The 21,238-nt window shown below is 42.1% G+C and overlaps 1 protein-coding gene across 10 annotated transcripts in view; it reads left to right on the top strand.

The window, feature by feature from the left end:
- CEP170 (centrosomal protein 170) overlaps positions 1-21,238 on the top strand; it is a 187,167-nt gene that overhangs the window by 60,286 nt on the left and 105,643 nt on the right. For all 10 annotated transcript variants that reach the window (XM_075126944.1, XM_075126953.1, XM_075126951.1 and 7 more), the window contains exons 4-7: positions 14,219-14,300; positions 17,366-17,421; positions 18,357-18,519; positions 20,976-21,098. In XM_075126944.1, the coding sequence (XP_074983045.1) occupies positions 14,219-14,300; positions 17,366-17,421; positions 18,357-18,519; positions 20,976-21,098 (424 nt within the window). The remainder of the gene's footprint in view (positions 1-14,218; positions 14,301-17,365; positions 17,422-18,356; positions 18,520-20,975; positions 21,099-21,238) is intronic.

The raw sequence follows: 21,238 nt of genomic DNA, 5'->3' as shown, positions 1-21,238 counted from the left end.
ATAAAATGATTTTATTCCCTGCTACTATGGAACATTTAAAAGGGGCGAAGTTAAATGTTACAGTAATACCAGAGCATGTTTGTGTTAAATTAAAGTTGAAGTAGAGGAAGTTCAGAAGAATAAAAATGAACATGATGTAAGTATTTGTATTTGTACAGCATATATTGCAGTGGGTTCCTGGTCCATGACTAGGGCTCTTAGGCACTATGTTAATACAAATAATAAAAGTACTTCTGTAGCATTTCAGAAATAGAGAAGCAACAAATCTCTAGCTGAATTAGGTCAGTATATAAGCACACTAATAGATGGCATCACACTCTCTAAAATTTTAGTGCTAGGGAAAGCATACTTACTGTAGGAAATCATGTTTAGCCATGTTAATAATGAATTGGAATCTTTTTTCCTCTTTTTTTCTGGAAAAAAAGGATATGTTGTATACTTGTGTGAAAAAGTTATCCAGTAGTTGATTTCATATACAATTATTTTCCCATAGTTTATTTTATAATTTGTCTTTGCTATTTTAGCATATCTTCTTTTTTCATTGTAATTTATCTGTGAATATCATGTAATAAATGTGAAGTTAGTGGATAGAAAATCTATAGTATAATAAAGAGGCAATAAAGTTCTCAAGAGCAGAACTCTTCATAAAAAGCTTCATATGATCTTTTACATTTTAAGGGACTTCTAGGGATTGCGTTTGCAACCTGCTGGGTAAGCTTTCACCTTTCTGTAAGTGTGTTAAATATATTAGTGTACGTCATAGTAGTTTATTTTAAAGTTTAGCTACTGTCATATTTTAGTAGTCCTTTTAGACATTACCATATGAACTTTATATAGCCTGTAGCTGTGACTGAATTAAAGAATGTATAAAACCTGTTTTATGTTTATAAAACCTGTTGTGAAGTATAAAACCTGTTTATTTTACAGTAGAACCTCAGTTACGTACATCTCGGGAATGGAGATTGTTCATAACTCTGAAATGTTCGTAACTCTGAACAAAACGTTATGGTTCTTTCAAAAGTTTACAAGTGAACATTGACTTAATACAGCTTTGAAACTTTACTATGCAGAAGAAAAATGCTTCTTTTAACTATCTTAATTTAAATGAAACAAGCACAGAAACAGTTATCTTACCTTGTCAAAACTTTTTAAAACTTTTCCTTTTTTTTCAGTAGTTTACATTTAACACAATACTGTACTGTATTTACTTTTCTTTTTTTATGTCTCTGCTGTGCCTGATTGTGTACTTCCAGTTCCAAATAGGTGTGGATCAGTTCGTAACTCAGATGTTCGCAACTCTGAGGTTCTACTGTATATTTAAAAAAACATGTTCACTGTGACTCCTGGGACTGTACTTAGTGAGAATGCCATCTCTTCAATGCACTTCAATTCCTGTAATATTTATGAGAAGCTAAATCAGTATTGCCCATGTGTTTATCGATAGTCTTTCGTTTGTTTTTTTGTTTTAATCTCCCCAGCATCATGCCTCAGACATAGTGTGATAGCTCACCCAACATGCAAAGGCTACATATCAAAGGATTCCTTATTTTCCCCAAGTTAGGGTAGAGAATATTAGGTCATATGACTGTAGTCCTTACATTTTTACCCATCTCTTCCTTCTGAACCTCACCCGTTTTCTGCTAAACCTGATGCCCATAGCTCATAACTTTCGTTGACATCACAATGTCATACTTCAGCCAAACAGAAGTTGCTGGGCAGTGTATACAGTAACTTCACACCTTTCACAGAACTGAAAAATTGAACATTTCCTTGGTACACACATCACAACCTATTTTCATTTATGTGCTAACAATATGATCCCAGCTAGTAACATATGTGATGCTTTAAAAGGGTCAATTTCCTAAAGCTGAAAACAAGTATGAGCAAAATAGAATGGGAGGAGAAATTTAAGACCAATTCAAACAATTCCAGATCCTTGCTTATGTTTAGGGCGTTTTCTCTTTTATTTTATTTTTAAAAAGGGTAATTCCTTGCTTGGCTCTCTTTTTTTTTTTTTTTTTTCAGTCGGACCAGATGGCATAGCTCAACCAACTTTTGTGCAGTTTTTTATTATATTTTAAATGACAGTCTTTGTAGCCTACTGTAGAGAGGTCATGCTGAGGTGTGAGGAAAGTTAAGGAGGGGATTTGCCCAACCCAGTGTTGTCCATGCAAGCCCAAATGGGTAGGTAATAGAATGGATAAGAGGCCGCCACCTCTGTTGTGGTAGTGGAGCCCTGAGGTGTTTGTGGGACTTCTGCTCTCGTGAGCTTTGATTGGTCTCTTCACAATGAGAATTACTGTGTTTGTATGAATACAGAGAATTGTTGCTTTGTAAACTTAACACAAACAGCATAGGCTGTGCTGGGGGTCACCCCATCTGCCCTGTCCTCTTCCTTCTTCACATACTTGGCCAGTAACTCTACTATGATCTCCGTAGTTCGACAGTGGCAACCTGGTCAGCAAGTCATTTAGACACCCAATCATAAAAAAAGTTTTCCAAATTAGTTCAGCTGAGACTCAGATTTGTTGTCAGACAAATATTCATTAGTACATTATACTTCACTAGTATGATGGCTTCTTTTGTGCCATGCTCCAAAAATAGTTTAACAATGATCACAAAGAAGCAGGTGCTGGTGAGAAACCACTTGCAAGAGACTTGCATAGGTAAGGGGCTTCTGAAAATATTGACCTTGAACTAACAGAGTGCAAAAACTTGACCAGAAGGGTCACTTGAGTGGTGGTGGCTTGAGCACTGTTAGATGGTAATGGGCGCTGTTAGGGCATCACTTGCTGTCTATATTAGATATGTCCACATGTGGTCAGACGGTTACTACTCATTATGTCAGGGGGTGGCCAAACCGTGGCTCTTTTACAGTTAAAGTGCAGCTCTCAGAGCCCCCATGTCTCCCCCATTCTCCACCTGCCAGACTGTTTGGGAAAGCTCAGAGCTTATGCCCTGTTGTGGGACCCTAGGGGCTTCTGCCCAGCAGGACGTGGGGGTCTTAGGGCTTCAGCAAGAGAGGTGTTGAAACCCCGAGCACTGGCAGGTGTGTCCCAAGGGGGCTGGAGCCCTGAGACCCCATGACCCCACATTTCAGAAGCCCCTAGCCCTACCACCCCACCGCAGGGTTGAAGCCCCAAGCCCAGGCTCTCGAACTTCTGAAGATTGTAATATGCAGCTTGGAGGGTCAGTAAGTTTGGCCATCCCTGCATTATGCAATAATCTGAGCTTATCTCTGTGATGGGCTCGATCACAGAAACCCCCTTGGGACTGTCAACTGGTGTGCTGAGCCTACCTGTGAGCCCGTTTTCCCCGCCAGCTTGGGACTCCAGAACCCTGTCTTGTTGAGCCAGACATGCTAGTCAGCTCCAACACAGACCCAGGGTCTGAACCACTCACCCCAAAGCTGCAGACTTAGCTGAAAACAACTTAAGAAGTGCTCCTGTCTCCAGCACCCAGACACCCAGCTCCCAATGGGATCCAAACCCCAAATAAATCTGTTTTACTCTGTATAAAGCTTATACAGGGTAAACTCATAAATTGTCCGCCCTCTGTAACACTGATAGAGAGAGATGCACAGCTGTTTGCTCCCCCAGGTATTAGTCACTAACTCTGGGTTCAATAATAAGCAAAAGTGATTTTATTAAGTATAAAAAGTAGGATTTAAGTGATTCCAAGTAATGACAGACAGAACAAAGTAAGTTACCGAGCAAAATTAAACAAAACACGCAAGTCTAAGCCTAATACATTAAGAAACTGCATACAGGTAAATCTCGCCCTTAGAGATGTTCCAATAAGCTTCTTTCACAGACTGGACTCTTTCCTAGTCTGGGTCCAGCAATCACTCAAACCCCCGTAGTTACTGTCCTTTATTCCAGTTTATTTCAGGCATCTCTTGGGGGTGGAGAGGCCATCTCTTAACCCAGCTGAAGACAAAATGGAGGGGTTTCCAGGGCCTTTTATATTCTTTCTCTTGTGGGCGGAAACCCCTTTGTTCTCCTGTGCAAAATCATAGCAACAAGATGGAGTTTGTAGCCACCTGGGCAAGTCACATGTCTATGAACGATTCAGCTTTTTGCAGGCCAACACCATAGTTTACATGTTAGTTTGAACGTTCCCAGGAAAGCTCAGATGTGGATTGGCGTCCCCCAAAGTTCATTGTCAGTTAAGTGTTTCTTGATTAGGCACTTACTGATAATAGTTCTTTTTCAAGAAGCTGACCAAATGCTTCACTGGGGCTACTTAGAATCAAACACATTGAGATACAAGTACATAGCCAATATTCATAACTTTGAATACAAACATGATACACACATGTAGACAGCACAGTCATAACCAGCAAACTATAACCTTTCCATAGACACCCCACTTGCCCTCCTCTGTACAAGACCTGGTGCAACCATAGGACCCTGGTTGCAACAATGATCTATATGGTCACAGTTCATGTCAACTACGTCACAATCTCCTTTCTGGAAATAATTAGTATTACTGGTTTGTGTAAATTAGCATATATTTTCTTCATTATTTTCTGTTACAACTTTTGCTGTTGAATCCCCACTATACAAGGGGTGCTGTTGTCCAGAACTACGATACACTTTGGTCTCTGGGATTTAAGCCTTATGCTAACTGCAAAAAGTCTATGCCAATGAATGACCCTCATTCCAGATGCCTGAAGTGCCTCCTTGAGGGTCACATTTGAGTGCCACATCTTCGGAGGATTGAAAAAAGGACAAAAAAGGATTGAAGGGTGAGACTGCATCCACCTTCTGCACCTTCCCACTCAGGGCAAGTACCAAATACTTTCCCCTTGGATAGGAGTGCCTCTCTGGACACTGCACCAGAAAGTCATCAGTGAACCCCTTTTCCAGTGTCAAGAAAGAAGCACAAAGCATTGGAATGGCATTCCTCAAAGAAGCCAAGCTCCTTTGGAAGGTCCAGCTCCCCAGTACCATCCACTAATAAACACTGAGGAAGTAAAATGTTACCTGGAAAGACCACCCGCTTCTCATCAGGAGTTGTCGGCAGTAGTACCTGATCCATTGGACCAACTCCCACTGCAATGCCAACCTCTTTGATGCAACAATAGCAGCATCAAGGAAATACCTTGGTACCGATGATGCCAGAGGGGACACAGCAACACAGGACCAGCTCTGCATCTCAGTACAAGATTCTCCGGTGGCACAGGAGACACACCAGCCAGTACCGGTTCCTGCTTAGGCTGTGTCTATAGACTTACTTTTAAGACAAATATAGCCCTTGGTACCATGTGCAGCTGCGTCTTCAGACTATCCAGCACTTCCTTGCCCAGTACAGTCCAGAGTAAACTCAGTATGCTGTCCCTGATACCAACATTTTCAGAGGATGCCACCTCACCTTGTCATCAACTGGTGTAGCTCCTCAATGGTCAGGGAATTCAGGGTCCTCCTCTGAGTCTGAGGTAGGTTTTGATGGCCCTAGTATCTGCGATAGAAGATGACACTTACCTTCATAATGAGGATTCCACTCCTGTTACCCATCTGATTTCCTGAGATCAGATCAGAGACTCAGATCCTTGGAGTGGTTGTGGCTGGGTCCTGTGCCTTACCAACTGCCTTACTGGAACCACCTGGGCTTGCCTCCCACCACCAGATACCCTGATTCTTTATATAGATCCCCAAGCAGACATTGGGCTGGTTCCCATGAGGAAACCAATGATGATATTGCCAATACCAAGCAGAAACCTCAATTTGAGCCTCAGATTTTGGAATCTCAATCCACTTCAGTACAAGAGGCTCATACTCAACTTTCTTTGAACGTCACATCATCACCTGACAAGTCTGTGGTGCTGGGGATTGTTATCTTGTCCAGGACAACTACAGGTCCTCAGGGCCTACCATGAGTTACTAACAAAAATAGCTACCTCTCTTGGCATTCAGATTTAAGAGGCTCAGGAGAGTTTCCATAGGCTGGTGGACATACTGCATTCGGTAGGATTTTTTTCAAGTGCATCTACCTATAAATGAAGCCATTGTGGACCCTACAAAATCTGTGGCAAATGCCATCCTCTGCCTCCAACTACTAAGAGGACTAAGAGAAGGTACCATGGCCCTTTGCAGGGCTATGGACATTTTTACATCCATCCTTTGTCACATTCCTTAGTTGTTTCAGCAGTGAATGAAAGAGCATGTCAGGGATCGCCTTCTATCCTAAAGGACAAAGACACAAAGAGACTAGACCTTTTCGGTAGTTGGCCATAGCTGCCCTACAATTTTGTATCTCTAAACAACAAGACTTGTCAAATAGGACTTCTCCTTCTGCAACAATTGGTTCAACAGGGTTCTCAGACAAGTTGCCAGAGAGTGCCTGGCAGAAATTCCAGTCCACCTTGGAATGTGAGAAACTGGTGTCTAGGACCTCTGATAGCTGTTTTAGATTGGGCAGCTTTGGTAGACAGAGCCATGACATCTGCAATAACGAAGCAGAGGTGTTCATGGTTTCAACCGTCAGGTCTCCTGCAGGAGGTCCAGCAGATTATCCAGGATCTCCTCTTTGAAGATCCTTCCCTCTTCTCACAGAAGACAGATGAAAAGCTCCTCAGTCTCAAAGATTTGAGGGCCATGCTGAAATCATTCGGAATATACACTCCTTTCCATAAAAGAAAACAATTCCACCCTCAGTGTCTTCAGATACCAGCTCTTCTTACCTATGCAGTCTGATCACTTCTGGAAAAGTTGGGGGGGAAATACAGGATAACTCCACCTCCTCAGTTTTCTTCCATGATGCCTTTTTCAACACAGTCTGGAAATCCCAAGCAGCCTGTTTGATTCTCTTATTGAGGGCAGAGGACTAGATCATTACGTGCCAGTTTCTCTCTCCCCTATTTTTTCCCAACAGGTTATCCTACTTCCAAGTGGTTGGGTCCACATGATCACAGATTGTTGGGTTCTTAGTACTCTGGAACAGGGATAAACACTGCAGTTTATTTCCATCCCTCCCATCTGCCTTCCCTGTCCCTCTTCAACAAGCACTCTCACAAGGTTGTCCTCCTCCAGCAGGGCCAGTCTCTCCTCCATTTGGGAGCTATAGAGAAGGCTCCCCCTCTCTGCTGAGAGAAATGTTTCTATTCATGTTACTTCCTTATCCCAGAGGCCTTAACCATATCTCCAACCCAGCTAAACCAGTGAAATTTGAATAGCTAAAGCAAATAAGGTTTCTCATGATCACTCTAGCCTCCATAATCCCCTCCCTGGACTCTCGTGGCTGGTACATTACCTTCAGTTTTTCATGTGGTTATCCATCACAGCCACAGGAGATTCCTATGATTTCTAGTCAACAGCACCCATTATCAGTTTACAGTCTTGCCCGTTGACCTGTCTACTGCTACAGAAGCATTTCCAAAATGCATGTCAATAGTGGCTGTATTCCTGATAAAGATGCTTTATAGCTCAGTTGTGTACATTTGCTTGTGGAGAATATCTGTGTTTAAAAATTTCCAATAAGAGTGCAGGTTCTTCTTCCAGTGATGTCCCCATGAGTGCCCAACTGTAGGTGCGGCAGCGCTCCCTGCACCTGGAATTGAAGATCTTCATCAGCAGTGCCTGTTGGACTGCACGTGCTTACCTCTCCCCCCCCACACACACACTGTGAGAGGGATGTATCTATAGCACTGTGCAGTCTGACCACCCCACAGTTCCTTATCTACTGCCTTTGGGCAGGGACAGCATCTGCAGCAGAGCCTGCTTCTCCTTTTCCCTTACTAGATAGTGCCTTACCTGTCAGTTTTAGTGTAGTTATTACTACTTCTTCTCCTTCTCTTTTTCTCTTTAAAAGAAGTACTTTTTTGTTTTGTAGTTACTCCATAGATGAAGCTCTTCTTAGAGTGCTTGATCATGTCGATTCCATGTTAGGTGTGGGTGTGCCATGTGCACTGCTGCCAGAGATTTTTTCCCCTAGTGGTATCTGTAGAGTTGGCTCTGCACCCTCTGGAGTGCCATACTCATGCGCCGGTACATGAGGCTCCGCCAGCCCTGCACTGGCTCAGTTCCATCTTACCGCCCATGACAGTTGCAGGAACAGTGCTTTTGCTTCAGCAAACCGCTAATGGTTTCTTCTGATTCCTGTTGTAAACAGTTGTTAGTAGTTGTCGTTACAGATAAGTATTATATAGTTTCTCACTATTAGTTAGTCCCTTTATGGGATATCGTTCCCGGGATGGGACATGCCCCGGTCCCTGGGCTTCAAACCACGTGTGGCGTGTGCTAAGCCTATGCCGGTCAGCGACCCTTACTCCAGCTGCTTTAACTGTTTCGGGGAAGCCCATGTTCATGATAAGTGCAGGATTTGAAGGGGCTTCTGACTGTGAACCCAGAAGGAAAGGGACTTCAGATTTAAAGCTATCCTGATGGAAGCTGCGCCGACATAGATGTCTGACCCAAGAAAGCCAGACTCGGCACTGAGCATGTCCACCTCAGAGTGCAGTGCTCCTCCAGCACCATGTCTTTCTCGGCACCATTCAACATCCCGGCGCCAAGGAATAGATAAAAGAAGTGCACAAAGATTGGGCGCTCCCCAGTGCCCACGGGGAATACGAAAGACTTAGAAAGAGAGTTGCAACCCACATCAGGCCTCTCTGTCTCGCAGAGTTGTGCATCCCCACCAGCCCAGTCCGGGACCCGCTCCGTATATCCGGCAAAGATGTACCACATCTTAGGGTGCAGTCCATGCCTGAGGCCTTCCAGGCAGCTAAAGACTTCATGGCTTTGCTGGTCCCTCCTACACCATAATCGGCAGTCGGTTACCAAGCCAGCTAAGACAGTTGTCTCGTGTCACCTGCTTTAGTGTTCCCACAGTGGTCCCCTACATGACGCCAGCTACCGTATCCGAGTGCATCCCAAACCTCGAGATAGCATTCCCCAGCTGGCCAGCAATGGTCACTGTCCCCCAGGAGCCGATCACCTGAGCCCCGGTACCTTGCTTCCAACTCTAGACATTGGTTTCTGGAACCCAGATATTGCTCTTCCTCCTGGCACCAGTCCCCAGAGAGGCACCAATCTCCTGAGCAGAGATGACGCTCGCTGGAGTCTCAGCGATGATCCCTGGACTCCTGGAACCCATCACTGGTATCCCATAGCCAGTCCCCGGAGCATCACTCCCCAACAGCCCATCATAGCCATTCGAAGTGTGCCTCGGTTGTGCTCCCATGGTCTTTCTACAAGGAAGGGATCATTAGATTTTGAGACCACACCCCCACAAAAGAGGCAACATCCTCCGGCATACCAACCAGATGTGGGCACCATTCCGCCCATGGGCCTGTGGCCCCTGCGTCAATGGCCAGTCCAGTGGCAATGCTGGAATCCATGGGGGTTCCCTGCAGTACTAAGACCTTTCTCCCATCCACCTTCGGTGGCGGTGTCAGAGAGGCGTGCCATGTCCCCCCCTCCCACTCCCACACCCCGCCACCTGCACCGGAGCAGACATCGGACTCAGAGCAGGGTATTGAGACCCCAGGTCCTCCCCCAGCAGAGATGGTTTACGGAGAGGTAGGAGCCCCCATCCCTCCCCCACTGGTGGCTTCTTCCTCATCCTCCCCTGACGAGGCGCACATGGGCCTCTCTAAAACTCTATTCCTGGATGACTTTAGAGCTCATCAGGAGCTCTTCAAGTGGTTGGCAGCCAATTTGGGCCTTGAGGCAGAGGAGTTTAAGGAGCCCACAGACCCGCTCTTTGACATCTTAGCCATGGCTGCCCTTTCTAAGGTGGCTTTGCCGGTGCATGAGGGGGTGATCAAACTGGTAAAAGCCCTCTGTGGCAGACCTCCCTCATCTCTGCCCCCTACTTCCAAATGGGCACAAATGAAATACTATGTGCCCGCAAAGGGGTTTGAATGTATGTTTACTCACCCTCCTACTGGATCGCTAGTAGTCTCTGTGGCTAATGAGCAGGACAGGCAAGGCCAGACTAATTCTACTCCCAGAAATAAAGAGGCCAAATGTCTGGACCTGTTCAGTAGGAAAGTTTATTCTCCCACAAGTTTACAGCTCCTCATTGCAAATCAGTAGGTGTTGCTGGGGCGATATGATTTTAACATTTGGGACTCACTGGCCAAATTCAAGGGCTCTCTGCCACAGGACTCGATACAGGAAATTGTGACCATTACGGGAGACAGAAAAGCGGTGATTAGAGCATCTCTCCAGGCAGCTCTGGACGCAGCGGACTCAGCAGCCAGGTCCATGGCATCAGCAGTGGTTATGAGTCATGGTTTATGGCTGTAGTCATCGGGACTTCCCCAAAAGGCACAGCAATTGGTCCAGGACCTCCCCTTTGAAGGTGCTGCCCTGTTTTTGGACCAGACAGTAAGCTTCACGGCCTCAAAGATTCTAGGGCCACGTTACGCTCCTTGGGCCTCTATATCCCTTCGGCCTCTCGTAAACATTTCAGGCCATCACAGCTGTCTTGCTTCTCAAATGTGACTAGGCATGAACCCCACGAGAAAAAAGGGAAAGGGCTCAGATGCTGACAGAGGCAAGCACCATTTTCCACTGCCCAACAAGGCACCAAGCATTTCCCAAGCAGAAAAAAGCAGGCCTTTTGAATGTGCACTTGGGGACAGATTACTAGTCTCCCTCCTGGATCAGCAGCCCCCTCCTTTGCTTCTGGACTGCTTTTTGCCCTACCTCCCTGTCTGGGTGGCTATTACATCAAACTGCTGGATACTGAGCACCATCACAGTGAAGGGCAATCCACTTGGCATGCGAGGTGTTCCTCCCCCAACTTGCGGGCAAAACAGTGCAAGTGTTGATGGACAATACAGCGATGATGTTCTACATCAACAAGCAAGGAGGGCCCCGTTCCACAGTCCTTTATCAGGAAGCCCTCAGACTATGGAACTTTTGATTGAAGCATTCCATCCACATAGCGGCCACTCACTTCCCCGGGGAATAGAACATGCTAGCAGATCACTTCAGCTGGTCCTTCTCCTCTGATAATCTGTGCCATCTTCCAGAGGTGGGGGACTCTCCAGGTGGATCTGTTCACCATGGCGGAGAACAAGAAGTGTCACCTCTTTTGCTTGAGACTCAGCCAGGGCGGGGCACTCCTATCTGATGCCTTTTTCCATCCATGGTTGGACCGGCTGCTGTACACTTTTCTGCCAGTTCCTCTGGTTCACAAGGTGCTCCTGAAGATGAAAGCGGACAAGCGAAAGGTCATCCTCATTGCTCCGGCATGGCCTCGCCAACACTGGTTTGGCATGCTCTTAGACCTAGCAGTCGCAGCCCATGGACTCTTCCTCTGAGACCGGACTTAATTTCACAGGATCAAGGGCGGCTTCTCCATCCAACCCTCACAGGCCTACGCTTGGCAGCATGGCTGCTTTGTGGCTGAATCTGGATGAGAGGGAGTGCTCTGTCCAGGTGCAGCAGGTCTTGCTACATAGTAGAAAGCCCTCTACCAGGGCAACCTACCTAGCCAATTAGAAACGCTTCCCATGTTGGGTGGTCAAATGAAGTCTTTCCCCAAGCAGGCATCACTGCAGTCCATGTAAAGCTCCAAGGCCTGTCTCTGTCTTCTATAAAGGTCTATTTGGTGGCCATCTTGGCTTTACACCCGCCTTTTCAGAGCAGATCAGTTTTTGCCCATGATATGACACTCAGGTTTCTGAATGGCATGGAGCCACTTTATCCTCAAGTTCGTGACCCTATCCCACCGTGGGATCTGAACCTGCTGCTGTCAAGGCTCATGGGGTCCCCTTCAAACCATCAGCTTTGTGTTCATTGATGCTTCTCTCATGGAAAGTTTCCTTCCTGGTCATAATCCCTTTGGCCTGCAGAGTCTCTGAAATTACAGCGCTCCCTTCCAAACCACCCTATACAGTGTTCTATACAAAGACAAGGTCCAACTGCAGCCCCACCCTGCCTTCTTGCTGAAAGTGGTGTTGCAAAAATCAGGATATATTCCTGTCAATATTCTTTCCAAAGCCTCATAAATCCAGCAAGAAATGCAGTCTACATACCCTGGATGTTAGATCGGCATTGGCCTTCTACCTCAAGAGGACCAAGCCCTTTTGCAGTAGCAGACAAGATGAAAGGCCGGCCGGTTTCCTCCCAGAGGATCTCCTCGTGGATAACTGCCTGCATCAGGTTCTGCTGTGAGCAAGAAAGGGTGTCACTGCCAACTGTCTTGACCTCCCGTTCCACCAGAACGCAAGCTTTGTCAGCAGCCTTCCTTTTGCAGGTACTGATACAGGACATCTGCAGAGCTGCAACCCGGTCTTCAGTCCACACCTTCACGTCCCGTTACGCTGTTACCCAGCAAACCAAGGATGGCATAAGCTCTGGTAGAGCAGTGTTGCAAGCTGCAAGACTGTGAACACTGAGCCCACCTCCAGGGATGCTGCTTGTGAGTCACCTAATATGGAATCAACAGGAGCAAGCACTTGAAGAAAAAATGCTTACCTACCTTTCATAACTGTTGTTCTTCAAAATGTGTTGCACATGTCCATTCCATGACCCACCCTCCTACCCCACTGTCAGAGTTGATGGCAAGAATGAACTGAGAGGGTGCAGGGCCGGCGGTGCCTCATATACCGGCACATGAGCACAGCACTCCAGAGGATGCCAGAGCTGATCCTATGGATACCATCGGGGAAAAATCTCCAGCAGCGTTGCATGCAGTGCACGCACACCTAACATGGAATGGACATGAGCAACACATCTTGAAGAACACCAGTTACGAATGGTAGGTAAACATTTTTCTTGCCACCAGGACTGGCAAAAACAGATATTTTTGTGTTCACTTCTCATGAAAGACACTGAAGTGCCATGCTGACATGCAACCTTATGAAAAACTAGACAGAAATGGCTTCTTCGCTTAATTCTGGCAGCCAGAAAAGGTTTCACTAACATTTTGGGGAAGGAGTTTCATTTCTGTATTCTCAGGAAAAGTGCAAGTTTCATCCAAAATTAGATTTAAGTGGACAAAACAACTATTTGAAGATTCAAATTCCGGACATACATTAATCGTTCAAGAGTTTTGTCGGTGTTTTTTGGGGGGAAGTGGGGGCTCCCAACCTCCAAGATGTTTATATCCATTTAAGTTGTGCCATCCCATTACAGAATCATGTAATTATAGATTCCTCCAGTTTAGAATATGATGGTCACCTAGGCCATCTTTGAATATAAGGCCTATGGACACCAGAAGAAATTAGATTTCATATGGACAGAATTGAACTAAACAATTTTCTGGGCACTGAAAGCCTTTCTTTCTAAGATTAAAGATTAGTCTTTGCAGAACTAGACAAGCGGTGCCACAGCAATGCAGTACTTCTGACTCCATGCCATTGCATGTCAAAGTTTGTTGGCTAGTAACTGGAGTTCAAGTATATTGATGCCACACTTCCACATTTGCCCTTCTTCCATTTTCCTTTCTTCCATCACCACTAGTTTTTGGAATTGCTGTTTCCAGGCAAAAAATGGTTATGGTAAAGATTGCTTTCTCCTTGGGTCTATGCCAGCATAGTGAGTAAGCATTGATACAGCTGATCATTCTTTTAGATCTGCTTTTTAAAAGTTCTAAATTTGTGCAACTTGGTAGACCTCGTAATGAGTGGTGGTTTTCTGTGAAGACAACATAGTTTGGACAAATTCTGTTATGACAGCAAGCAATCTTTGCATCAGAACCTACAACATAACATGGTCTACATTTCTTGTTTTTCATAATTTTAAAACTTTTTTTTACAGTAATTAGAAATTGTTTCCTCGGTGCTCAGATACTACAATGTTGAGCGCTATATAAAAGCCCAAAAGGATGGATGATGGTAGTATCAAGGAAATCAAGAGTCAGTTAACATTCTTAAAATAACTGCAAAACTGAACATCTATATGGATTGGATAAACAAGGCTACCAGGAAAAAACTATTTGAGGGAACAGCATATTGTTGTAATGAACAATTCCAGTACATACTACTAATATGATTAAAATGGTAATAAGCTTTACAAGGTTAGTCTGATTATACCACCCTGATTAGCTGACTCTAATATTTCATTTCCTTCTTGAAATACTTTGTTAGGCGTTTAATAGCTCTACACAATTGTTTAATTCACCAATAGGATCATGCATCATTAATCAGTAATGTTAGTTATGTAGTGCTGCAACTTCTTGTGCAAGATTAGATTGGTACTGGAAGTTTTATTACATTTTGAAGTATAACAATATCTATTTTCTCCTTTTTATTTTGTAGACGTTTGTGAATGATGTGAGGATTCCTGAACAGACATACATTACTCTGAAGCTTGAAGATAAATTGAGATTTGGCTATGATATCCTTGTAATAAAAATGTACAGCTATTTGCAATGCATTTTTCTTGTAAAAGTATATTAGCTCTTCTTAGTTTAACTGATCATAAAGTGATCTGATTTGCATGCTTTTCATATTTCTTTAGTATTTATTAGAAGTAAATCTGCACCATATATTCCTCTGCCCATCAAAAAAATATGAATTGGGGAGAACCTGTAGTTTTAGAAATATTATGCCCAGTGGCAAATCAAGGATGGACTAAGGAATGTTCTCTGAAAAACAAGGGCTAAAGTAAGAACTTTAGACAGTTAAACTGTTGCTGAATGTTACAAGTTCCCGCTAGTATCAGAGATTAGCTGTGCTGCTGAAAGTACCGTGGCCATCTTATTAATACTCTGTGCTTTTCAGTGAAATGTTAGTGAACAGCAACAGTAACAGAGAGAAGGTGAAGAATCAGTAGTGAACAGCCATACGTGCACATTGAGGAAGACAATGCTGGTTACTTAGTGAATGCTGACAAATACCTTGTAAGTGGCACAGTATTTCATATAAATGCTTTAAACACTAATTCAAAGAGAAATATGGAATTAATTTGTTCTGGCTGTTACAGTCAATGTGTCTGGTGAGGTTTTCATAAAGGAACTAGGAAGAACATGAGCAGTCCAACTCCAGAGAGAAAATGAACTTCTTCTACACTGAGTGGAACAAAATTTCCTATCTCTGTGTATGTTGCCCATCAAGAGGGAGATGAACAACAAGACTTACATATGGTAAAAGTGAGATTAAGCAATGTGAAATGTACACCAAAAAATATCCTCACTGTAAGTCAGTTTGGTGGGCTGGTGTTTTTCCAGTTTGTATAATGAAATCGCAGTAATGTCCTTTGGCATCTCCATGTGTCAGAACCCAGTATGTGAGGTAGTAAACTCTTGCAAAGCTGGGCAATGTGTCTGTTACATGCCTTCTCAGCTTTTCCAGTGCTCCCTGGAAACATATAAAAGGATAGGAAGGATAGAGCAGCCATGTTACCCTTTGTCTTTCTAGCTGAAGAGGCAATGGCTGTCAGGTTTGCTTAACCTAGCAATGGACCTTCCAATGTCTCTATCTCACAGAGAAGGTTTGCTACTGGAAAAAACATTCCTTCATCCAGGACCAGACAGCTTCAAATTGGACACTTCTATGAAATAATTATCATCACTCTCATGGAGCTGAAACAGAAGTTAACACAGAAAACTTATTCTCTTGGCTGGCGCAAACTCAGTGTTAAATAACTGAAACACAGCCTTGAGTTCCTCCAGGAAGGCCTTAATGTGGATGTATGAATGTCTCAGCAAAAAGGTGAAATCTCTATAATGTATAGAGGCATAGTATAATGATATAAGTATAATATAATGTTAATAGCCTGTTCAAGAAAAAGAAGTTTTGTGTAAATTCCAACATTAAATGCTTCCTTAGGTCAACAACCCATATTCCAGCCTTTCAAAGTCAGCACATGACCTTGGAACCTCTCGTTCAGCTCCTTACTGCGCTACCCGGTTTGAACTCCTTCAGGAGCTATCATTTCACTTCCTATCTATTAAAGTAGACATCTGGATAGCCGTTGTCTCCAGTCAGATGAGTTTTGAAATCTGAATGTTTCTCCAGTGAGACCCTGTATTGTATTTTTATTTCAGACAGGTAGTCTTCACAATTCATTCATTCCCAAAGTAAATTCAAGAAATGTTCCTCCTTCTGTTAAGATCAAAATCTAGTCACTAGGAGCACTGATAATCTGCGTACTCATGTCACCTGTATTGAGATCTGCTGGGCAGCTTCATGGCCATCCGTAAATTGAGCATATTGGTCATCCAGTCTCTAGTCAACTTCATTTTTGGAAAAAGTCTTCTTTACACCCTAGTGGTCAGAGGAAGGAGAAGGGTAAATAAATACCTCATTTTAGATGTCCATATTTAAAAGATGAGTCTGCATCCCACCCTGGAGGCACAATCCTGTGAAAATCTGGTTGTAATGGATCTGTGGACTTGAGCATGATGAAGAATAGGAAAACTTATGTGTGCCTATCAGAAATTTCCCTTTTTTTTGAGTAATAAGATCCACAGATCTGGCCTGTACTGCAAATAAATAGAAAATCCAGAATAAAGATGGAAATTTACATCCAAAGATTTTGGGTTTGTTTCATTAGGGGACATTGCCCATGCTCTACAGTAGTATAAGTTGTGTTTTTTCTTCTAAGTATAGTTAACACAATCTGTAATTTAAGAAAGTACAAATGAATCATTCTGCCTGTGGAAGATGACACAACTGGAGCTAACTTCAGCGGGCTAGGACGTTATCTTGCATCCAAAGACTGACTGACCTTGTTTGAGCCCCACACTCCAAGTAGACTAAGGTACTCTGTGGACCTCACTACTTTAAAAAAAAAAAAAAAAAAAAAAGAAAACTTCCAATTAAGCACAGATATATTTTCCAATTCTAGACATTGCTCTAAATGTTAGTATATTAAATGGAAAAAAAGAATAAGATGGTGACATAACGTTGGTCACATACACTGATACATAAGTATATCTCGTGATCTTCCATGGTCAATCCTTGTCCTCCCAAACCTTTGTTTACTGTCATTCCTTGTTGTATGCCTAATTTGTAAACTCTTCACAGCAAGGACTCATCACTTTTGTACTACTGTATTTACAAGCTATTGTACTGTATTTATTACAAGTAATGAATCAAAATGTGTTTATTTTGACAAATATACTTCATAATATGTTAGTCATAAATGTAATTTTTTTTTGAAAACTGATCTTAATAATATGAGACTACATTATAGTGTCTTCTGGATCTTTTAGAAGCTGGATGAGACTGTCAGGGGTTTTGTGAAAGCTTTTGTAAGTAAGCAAAGTAAGAATTTATCAAATTTCTAATCTTGTATTGTTTGGTATTTTCATCCTATTAAGTTACATTTATTCCATTTTAAAGAAAAAAATCTCAATTTTTTGCTGTGGCTTATCTTAAAGTAAGACTTTCTGTCTCTAGTGTAAATTTTTTTGGAGCTGTGAAACTTTTCAGGTTGTTTTCCTTATCATTTCATACATACTAATCTTTTTACTGTAGTCAGAGGTGAAATGAGGGTCCCTGAAGAAGCCCTTAAGGTAATAACATGCAATCACTACTGTCACAGTTTAAGGGTTAACTGCACCTTTGGCCTCCCCTCCCCCCATTTTGCCTTCTCAGGGCAACCACTTAAAGTTTCAAGTTTTTTAGTGGTCACCTTTCTCATGTGGAGACCCATGTCTCTCTCTCCAGGCCAGGTTTTAGGTTTGCAATCCCTCTGCACCTCACTGTGAGTTCTCCAGCAGATCTGACTTGGGTCCAGCAGTGGTTCACTCTTTCTCCAGGTGCTAGACTACAACAGTGCAGACCAGTTATTAACCAGCATTCACAAAACAAAGTACATTTACTCTTGAGTCATAAGCATCAAAGACCAAACATTAAAAGCAAAGAAACAAACAAACAAAAAAACAAACACCCACATCATCCAACAGATCTACACATATGCTAAAAGCTTACTAGAAGTCATTCCAGCTCCAGCATTTGGCTCTGGTTGGTTTCAGTCTTTGAAATCCCTCCACTGGGTTTTCTCTCCTGGTTTTACAATTTCATATCATGTTTCAGATCAAGAGCAAGAACACCCTGGGGCAGTTCAGCTGTTTCTTTATAGAATCTGGGCATTTGATTTCTGGCTGACTGTAACAGGTAACACCAGTCAGTGCTCTTCTTCTCAGGGGGCAAAGCTTCAAAGTCTGAGTTTTTGAGTAACTGGCACTGGGGATTTTGTATTAACCGCCTAATCCCCCAGGAAACCAACTCACTGAATCAGGACACTGAAAAGGCATTCAACATCTATTATACCAGAAGTCCATGACTCTCTGGCACATTTCAATATACTAGTCTTTCGAAGTCCTCATGCGTCCCAGATTTCCATCTGTCACACCTTTATTTATGTATTCTGCCCTTCTCTGTATATGTATAACTATAGTTTATGCAGTTTATTTTAGTTGAGATCTTTTTCTTAAATGTTGTTTAGCATGAAAAATTTACAAGTCAACTCCAGTTATCCCAAAAATCCTCAGAGGCAGAAGGATCAAAGCCAGTCAGCTCCACAGGTACAGAGCCAAAGGTACCAGATGCCACAGGTGAAGTGCATCACAAAGCTACAGAAGCATTGAAATCTGAAGAAAAATCTATGGGTGAGATAACTTTTTGTAGCAATACAAAGTATAATTAGAGAAGGCAAGTTTTTTCTTTCCTCAGATATTTCAGCAGATACTGTAGACATGTTGCAGAAGAGATTTTTAAATATATATATTTTTAAAAGGTTTAATAATAAACCTCAGAATTTCTAGCTTTCTTTATCACAGCATCTAGACATGAATATAAAAACTTGCATAAGTTTTTTTGCTCTGAGTTTTCTGAATTTCCAGCTCTTCTCCTGCACACAGCCACCACACCCAGTGCAAACTTTTGTGAACTTTAGCAGTGGTAGAGTGGCACTTTATTGAATTTATTCACTAATGAAACTTTTCAGTTAACCAGTAATATTTTTTAGTACTCTTCCATTCTTGATAGTTCTATTTTGTTGTATTTTTCTGTAATATTTTTCTGTTTTAGTAGATTATAGCATAATTTATTATTTTTTCTGGTTATATTAATATTATTTGTATTACTTTAGCGCTTAGGGACCCTGATAATGGACCAGGACACCATTGTGCTCGGCGCAATGCTAACACAGAAGAAAGGACAGATTTTGTCCCAGAGAACGTACACTCACCTGAGAGGTAGGAGATATGAATTCAAATCTTCTCTGTCTGATTCAGAAGATGGATTTGAATCCACATCTCCTATCTCCCAGGTGAGCGTCTTACTCAACAGGGTATATAGTTGTTCGTTCTCTCTCTCCCCTCCCCTTCTCCCCCCACCCATGAATATTTTTGTAAAGTTGGAACAGCTTCATTATGAGCAATTGAGAGCAGAATACCCTATAGTCTACTGGTTAGGGCACTCATCAGCTAGGGGAGAGATTTGCATTCAAGGCCCTGCTCCCATGAATATTTAAGTATTTATACAAAATGGAATGTATTCAACAGGAAAGATTGAGAGTAACCCACCCCCGAATAGCCTATAATTTGGTGGTAAGGATGCTCACCTGGGAAGGGAAGATCTTAATTTAGATCCCTATTCTAGAGTGGGAATTCAAACCTGGTTTTCCCATCTGTCAAGCAAGTGTCCTAACCATTGGGCTAACAGGGCGCACAGATTTTCTTTCTTATCAGAATCAACCTGAAAACATTTTCATTTTATTGAATTAAACTATATGAAAAAATTTTCCCAGCTCTACTCGGAAGTGTATTGATTTTTTCTTCAGCCGCTTGTTACATACGTAAGTGTTTTCTATTGTTCATGCAGTTAAATACACTAAAATTCACTCTATCGTTTGTTGCTGGGTTTTTTTAAACTATAGTATATTCTAAGGTAGAAGAACATTGTTTTGGAAGAAAAATAATTAGATATATGGGTATTTTAAATTGTATTAAACATTTGAAGCGGCCATCCATTTATTTGTGGGTGAAGATTAACCCTTTGAACACTACTGAACAAACCATTATTTGCTAGCAAGGTAGAAGTTCACAAATTGTCCTTATTTCTTAGCATGCAAATAGTGCATATTACTGTCAAAATATATAATACTTTCAGATACTCTATTTTGTGCGCCAAACAAAAATGTCTGATATAAAATTATAGAGATATGGGAATTCTGAAAAGGAAACAGAGCTGTTTTTACCATAGAGAGCACATATACCCAGTCACTGAGATATCTGGTGTTGAAGTACAATATAAAAGAAGTTAAGATATATTCCGTTAGAACATCTGTATGATATTAAAGTTGCCAAATCTTAATAGGGTGCAATATTGTCTTAAGAAATATGAGCTGTTCTTAATATGGAGAGCAGGTCAGAGCTCAACTGACTGGTTAGTCATGGAGGTGGAATAACTGTTTCATATCTAATTTCTTACTTAACCCTTTCCTGTTCAGATACTTGTACTATGTATATTATAACTAAATCATGAGATTTAGTTCTTTTTATTAGTTATATTTTCTTACTTAAACATGGCTTTAAAAAATAGTGTAGTCTAACTAACTAATATATAAGTGTGTACGTATTGGTGTTCTTTAGTAACTGCCAGCTATTTGAAACCTTGGCAGCATTACAAAATTTGATCAGTTTTCCATGTGATAGTATTCCAGCGAAAGTTCAATGTGGGTAAAAGAGAGAATCCTTTCACAGAAATGGTAGCTTTTAATAATGTACTGATAGTGAGTTGATTTGTCTTTTAAATGAAAGCAGAAAATAATATTTAAAAATACTATGCAGTAGCAGCAAGATGTAAGTCACTTGTATTTGCATAAATTCCTAAGCAAGCAGTTTTGGTCAGATCATTAGTAAGCTTTTATATTTAGCATGCAGGTCATTTGTTCAGACATTAAATTGGTTTTGTATTGGAGGAAACACAAGCAATCAAACTGTTTCAACTTTCAACATACAAGTTCCATCAGAACTTCTCTTTCTCCTTGTCACTTGTATCTAAACATCTTATGTAAAGTAAATGGTGAATTAATTTCTTTGGTTTTGGAATATTTTTATAGATCTTTCTGCCATGCCTCGTGGTACACCTTTGTATGGACAGCCATCCTGGTGGGGTGAGGATGAAGCTGATGAAAAAAATGGTTGCAAACATGAAGAAAAAATACATGAAACAGGAGCTTCAGGTGAGACTGTTCAGAAAACATTTCAATTTGTAGTATCTTTTTGACTCTTTAGTAAGTAAGTAGCTCTTAAAATGTGGGACCCCACAGAGGTATATAAGAAAGATAACTGTTTTTCAATAATTAATGACTTATTAATTTTG

This window comes from Caretta caretta, chromosome 3 (assembly GCF_965140235.1).
Source record: "Caretta caretta isolate rCarCar2 chromosome 3, rCarCar1.hap1, whole genome shotgun sequence".
In the NCBI taxonomy this organism is placed as follows: domain Eukaryota; kingdom Metazoa; phylum Chordata; order Testudines; family Cheloniidae; genus Caretta; species Caretta caretta.
This window is presented reverse-complemented; position numbering and strand designations above follow the sequence as displayed.